The 5,551-nt window shown below is 47.4% G+C and overlaps 1 protein-coding gene across 1 annotated transcript in view; it reads right to left on the minus strand.

The window, feature by feature from the left end:
- Window positions 1–940: 940 nt before the first annotated feature.
- LOC126405261 (properdin-like) overlaps window positions 941–5,551 on the minus strand; it is a 5,699-nt gene continuing 1,088 nt past the window's right edge. Inside the window, exons 2-11 of the mRNA XM_050068911.1 lie at window positions 5,019–5,157; window positions 4,775–4,938; window positions 4,471–4,638; window positions 4,081–4,290; window positions 3,832–3,999; window positions 3,447–3,638; window positions 3,124–3,297; window positions 2,817–3,014; window positions 2,474–2,585; window positions 941–2,300 (exon numbers count right to left, since the gene is read on the minus strand). Of these exons, the coding sequence (XP_049924868.1) occupies window positions 2,171–2,300; window positions 2,474–2,585; window positions 2,817–3,014; window positions 3,124–3,297; window positions 3,447–3,638; window positions 3,832–3,999; window positions 4,081–4,290; window positions 4,471–4,638; window positions 4,775–4,938; window positions 5,019–5,157 (1,655 nt within the window). The 3' untranslated portion in view covers window positions 941–2,170. The remainder of the gene's footprint in view (window positions 2,301–2,473; window positions 2,586–2,816; window positions 3,015–3,123; window positions 3,298–3,446; window positions 3,639–3,831; window positions 4,000–4,080; window positions 4,291–4,470; window positions 4,639–4,774; window positions 4,939–5,018; window positions 5,158–5,551) is intronic.

Below are 5,551 nucleotides of genomic sequence, written 5' to 3' on the forward strand. Positions count from 1 at the left end.
ACGTGTGTGTGTCGGCTAAACGTAACCACGTGTGTGTTGGCTAAACGTGACCACGTGTGTGTGTCGGCTAAAGGTAACGACGTCTGTGTGTCGGCTAAACGTAACCACGTGTGTGTTGGCTAAACGTAACCACGTGTGTGTGTCGGCTAAACGTAACCACGTATGTGTTGGCTAAACGTAACCACGTGTGTGTGTCGGCTAAACGTAACCGTGTGTGTGTGTGTCTGCTAAACGTAACCACGTGTGTGTGTCGGCTAAAGGTAACGACGTCTGTGTGTCGGCTAAACGTAACCACGTGTGTGTGTCGGCTAAACGTAACCACGTGTGTGTGTCGGCTGAACGTAACCACGTGTGTGTGTCGGCTAAATGTAACCACGTACGTGTGTGTGTCGGCTAAATGTAACCACGTGTGTGTTGGCTAAAAGTAACCACGTGTGTGTGTCGGCTAAACGTAACCACGTGTGTGTGTCGGCTAAACGTGACCACGTGTGTGTCGGCTAAAGGTAACGACGTGTGTGTGTCGGCTAAACGTAACCACGTGTGTGTGTCCGCTAAAGGTAACGACGTCTGTGTGTCGGCTAAACGTAACCACGTGTGTGTCGGCTAATTGTAACCACGTATGTGTGTTGGCTAAACGTAACCATGTGTGTGTGTCGGCTAAACGTAACCGTGTGTATGTGTCGACTAAATGTAACCATGTCTGTGTGTTGGCTAAACGTAACCATGTGTGTGTGTTGGCTAAACGTAACCATGTGTGTGTGTCGGCTAAACGTAACCACGTGTGTGTGTCGGCTAAACGTAACCACGTGTGTGTTGGATAAAAGTAATCACGCGTGTGTGTCGGCTAAACGTAACCACATGTGTGTGCCGGCTAAAGGTAACGACGTGTGTGTGCCGGCTAAAGGTAACGACGTGTGTGTTGAAGGAAAAAACAGCTGGCAGTGTTGTACTGACTTAGTGCTTTTATTTTGAAAGAGACTGTATCAAACTGTACATTTCCTGTGAAAACAGAAGTGTATTTTGAAAACAGACAATGCATGTAACAGGCTGAAGTTGACACGGCACTTGGGTCAGCTGTGGTGGTTTTTAAATGTGCTCTACAAATAAAGTTTGACTCAACTTGATCGATGAAGATGAAATCAGACAATGAAGCCACAAGTTGATCTAATAACTTTGAGTCAGAGACAGAATGACAGGGGATATCCTGATCTGTCCCCAAACAAAGGACAAAACACAATATAAAGGTGGAAAATGTCACCTGGAGCGTGTGCATCAACCTGTCATGCACACAAACATAAAGTATAAGTAATGAAACTGTTTGATTTTCAGGGTTTTAGAGATTAACTGACCCAAACTGCTCCAAGCAAACACCTCTGGAGCCTGATGGACCTCCACAGATTAAGGGGAGACTAAGATACACACAAACTTTTATAAAATGCAAAGAAAATTTAAAAATGTACATGAAAAAATATAAGAATATAAAACATGAAATATAATAAACTGAGATTAATGTAACAAAAATCCAGCGTAGGATAAATGTACACTGAAACTAAAAACACAGCTTTAAGAGAACAAAGCAGTACAACACATTTCTATCTGAGATCTTCAGACGGACGAACCGTTCAGTGACAGAAGAACAAACTGGAACTGAAGATTGAAGCTGTTGTTTGTTTGTTGGGGTTTCTATGGTGACAATCAACTGAGCACGCTCCAACTCTGACAGCAAGAGCGTGACTGTAAACAGCCGCAGACTGTTTTCTTTATTAACAAAACTTTAAGGATGAGTGATGTTGTTTAATTCAGCGGTGAGTCATCTGTTGGGTGTTTCTAAATGATTGTCTGTCCACACTGGTTTCAGTTGGGTGGACAAAATATTAGGAACACCTGTCAGTTCAAAGCTAGACATTTTAACAGTGGTGGAGAGTACATTTACTCAAGTAATGTACGTAAATAAGTGATAAGTGGTAGTAACTACAGTGTTTGTCATCGATGAGTTAGATACGTTGGTGATGTTCAACTCATCAATGAGATGGATATATTTGTGTTGTTAAACTCAGTGATGAGCTGATATGTTGATGTTGGTAAACTAATTGGTGAGATATATGTCATTATTAAACTAAGTGAAGAACAGGATATGTTGGTGTTGTTAAAGTCGTAGGCGAGCAGGTGTTCAGGTGCAGGCGGGAACGTTGACACAGGGCTGAATTTCAATCTTCTGTCCACCCTCAGGTGGTGAGCCACAGTCGGCATGTGGATTTCCAAAGAATATTGCTGGCTCCTTCAGACGACCAATGGTAGGACTGAAAACACACAGGTACATATTTCTGTCAGTGTTCATGTATTAATGTGAGGAAGGTTACAGTGTCCTCATCGCTCCACACAGATCTGATGTTTTCAACTCTTCGTGTATGTCATCGTTGATTCACCTCTGTTTTGATCCACACCACCTCTGCTGCTTCAACACTAAACTCACCTGTAGTTGCTGTAATCAGGTGTACAGCGTCTCTTCCTGATGCGTCTGGAGTTTGATCCACAGGGAGGATTACACAGACTCCATGGCTCCCAGCCATCCCAGGTGCCCTTCGCTGCAACACACAGAAACCTGTCATTGGCTGTTGTTGAAACTGATTGATAAAGATAATCCATCCCATCTCATCTTTAGAGAGACATGAAGGGTGTCCTCATCAGACGTTGGGATGAGGTGATGGTTGATACCTGGATTAACCGTATTAAAAAAGTTGTCAATTTAACAAAGTTGACTGATTCAGTGTGTGTGTGTGTGTGTGTGTGTGTGTGTGTGTGTGTGTGTCACCCACGGTAACATCTGCTGACATCATAGCAGACCCGCCTCTCGGTCAGGGAGCCCTCGCTGCAGATGGATCCATTGTGAGCTCGATGAAGACATTCACGCTCTCGAGTCTGACTGCCACCGATCTTCTTACAGCGGATGTCTCGCCCACCAAACGGGAATTTACATGGTTTCCATTCCGACCACTCTGACCATGTCCCGTCCACTGCAAATACACAGCAGTTACACTCCAAGCTGAGGAGTCACATTTGTTTTTAGTCCAGACTGGCGGACAGAGTCAGCTGCTGCAATAAGAGACTAGAATCTTGGGGTACCTGGACAGTGGACGTTGGTCTTACAGATGCTTGTACGACGTCCCTCTCCAGGACATGACTGGCCGCCATGTTTTGGGGCTGGGCTGTCGCATCTCCTGACGGACACCTGAAGCCCCACTCCACAGGTGACAGGACAGGAAGAGAAGGAGGACCAAGACCCCCAACCTCCGTTCACTGATACAGAGACAGACAGGAAGACGGAGATATTTATCGTCTCTGTGAGGACACCTGTGAGTCTGATGTCCCATTATGTTAGTTCCTGTCCGAGTGGTGGGCGGTACTGTTAATGATTTAAAAACAGAGAGACACACAGACAGATGTACCTGGGCAGTGAGGCAGGTGGTTGCAGTTCTCTGTATCGCTGTTGTCACCACGGCAACCTTTGCCAGGTGGGCTGGTTGAGGGGGCGGGGTTGGAACAGGAGCGGTGGCGAGATCTCGTGGGAGCTCGTCCTTGTGGGATACAGGAAGAAGAACACTCACTCCAACTGGACCAACCGGACCAGAACCCGTCGACTGTCATGATGACGGAGATACACAAACACAGAGAGACAGACAGACAGACAGACAGAGACACACAGACAGACAGAGACACACAGACAGACAGAGACACACAGACAGACAGACACACAGGGACAGAGATTTTTACTGTAACGTTTTAAATTCTGTTAATGTTTATTGATCTTTATCTTGATATCATTGGTGTTACCGGGACAGAAACTCTGACAGACGCTGCTCCGAGTGCTCAGCCCGTCACAGACTCGACCGCCATATTGAGGGGCAGGCTTATCACACTTCCTGATAGATAGCCGAAGCCCCTCCCCACAGGAGACGGAACACGGCCCAGGTGGAGACCATGCCCCCCAGCTGCCATCCACTGCAGAGACAGCCAATCAGAGCACGTGAGGTTTTCATTTCCAGATTTCACCTCTGTTACCTGATCAGTTTGTTCTCTCACCTGGACAGTTGGGGAGTTCGCTGCAGTCCTGTGATTGGAACTCGTCTCCGGGGCAATCGTTGCCGAGTGGCACTGTGTCGTTGGAAGGGGTGGGGCTCGAACAAGAACGATATCGCACTCTGGAGGGAATGATGACATCAGCACCTTGGCCACTGATACATGAACCAGAACACTGAATCCAATCGGACCAACCGGACCAACCACCATGAACTGAGAGACACAGAGACAAAACGTTCTCACTCCCAACTCAGTAAATACCGATGCTCCATCAGTCGCCGGTCTCGTCAACATGTGACCTTCTAGAAGACCACCTGCATCTGTTCTGGATATTCAGAGACAGCATCTCAATTCCCCCCTTGTGGGCACCACTGGGTGGGGCAGAGAGGTTACCTGGACAGGTGGTTTGTGTTGAACATTTCTCTGTCTCCTCTGAAGGACCGCTGCAGGTCGCACGACACTCAGGAGGACTGGAGCAGACTCTGGCTCTCTTCCTGACTCCGCCCCCTCCACAGGTCACTGAGCAGGGCGACCAGGTGAGCCACGGGCCCCACCCCTTACCTGCACACACACACACACACACACACACACACACACACACACACACACACACACACACACACACACACAGATTTGCCACATGCACAGTGACAGTGATCAATAAGTGATTAATGTGTGTGTGTGTGTGTGTGTGTACCGTCGCAGCAGGTGTTGTTACAGGGTTTTGTCTCCAGTTTGTTCGTAGGGTTCTCACACTCTGATTGGCCGATACCGTAACATGTTCTGCTCCTCTGCGTCACTCCCTCCCCACACTGGACGTTACACTGTGACCACGGCGACCAGGGAGACCACACCGGAGGACTGAGGACAGACACATACTGGTTTCATTGGTCTGATGACCAGGACAGACTGTGTGTGTGAGTGTGTGTGAGTGCACTGACCCACAGGACCGACACACTCCGTCTGTTGCCTGGTAACCATACTGAGTGTTCTGACAGCAGTTGTCTTCATCCACCTCACCGAGCTCTTCATCACATCGACCCTGGACACCGTCGAACCGTGCAAAACACCGCACACACCCTGCACACACACACACACACACACACACACACACACACACACACACACACACACATCAGGACATTATTAATGATGATAAATGGAATTTCACTTCCACAGTCATGTGTGTGTGTGTGTGTGCATGTACTTGTACATAAATACAAACGTATTTTAACAACAGAGTGAGGACATTGTGGTCGCTCTTCATTTCTTCATCGGCCTGTCCTTAGGGTCAGGTTACAGTCTCTGCACTATCAATGAACACTTGTTTCAAATTTGAAGAAGACTGCTCAAAGTATGACCATTCTACAGTGTTTTATCCATGAAAAGATCCAGGCGGAGCTCCAAATGACAAGTGGGTCACTCTGCTTCAAAACAGTACTATCAGTGATCAAACAACACTCAGCCAGCTTCA

The sequence above is a fragment of the Epinephelus moara genome, chromosome 18 (assembly GCF_006386435.1).
Source record: "Epinephelus moara isolate mb chromosome 18, YSFRI_EMoa_1.0, whole genome shotgun sequence".
Classification (NCBI taxonomy): Eukaryota; Metazoa; Chordata; class Actinopteri; order Perciformes; family Serranidae; genus Epinephelus; species Epinephelus moara.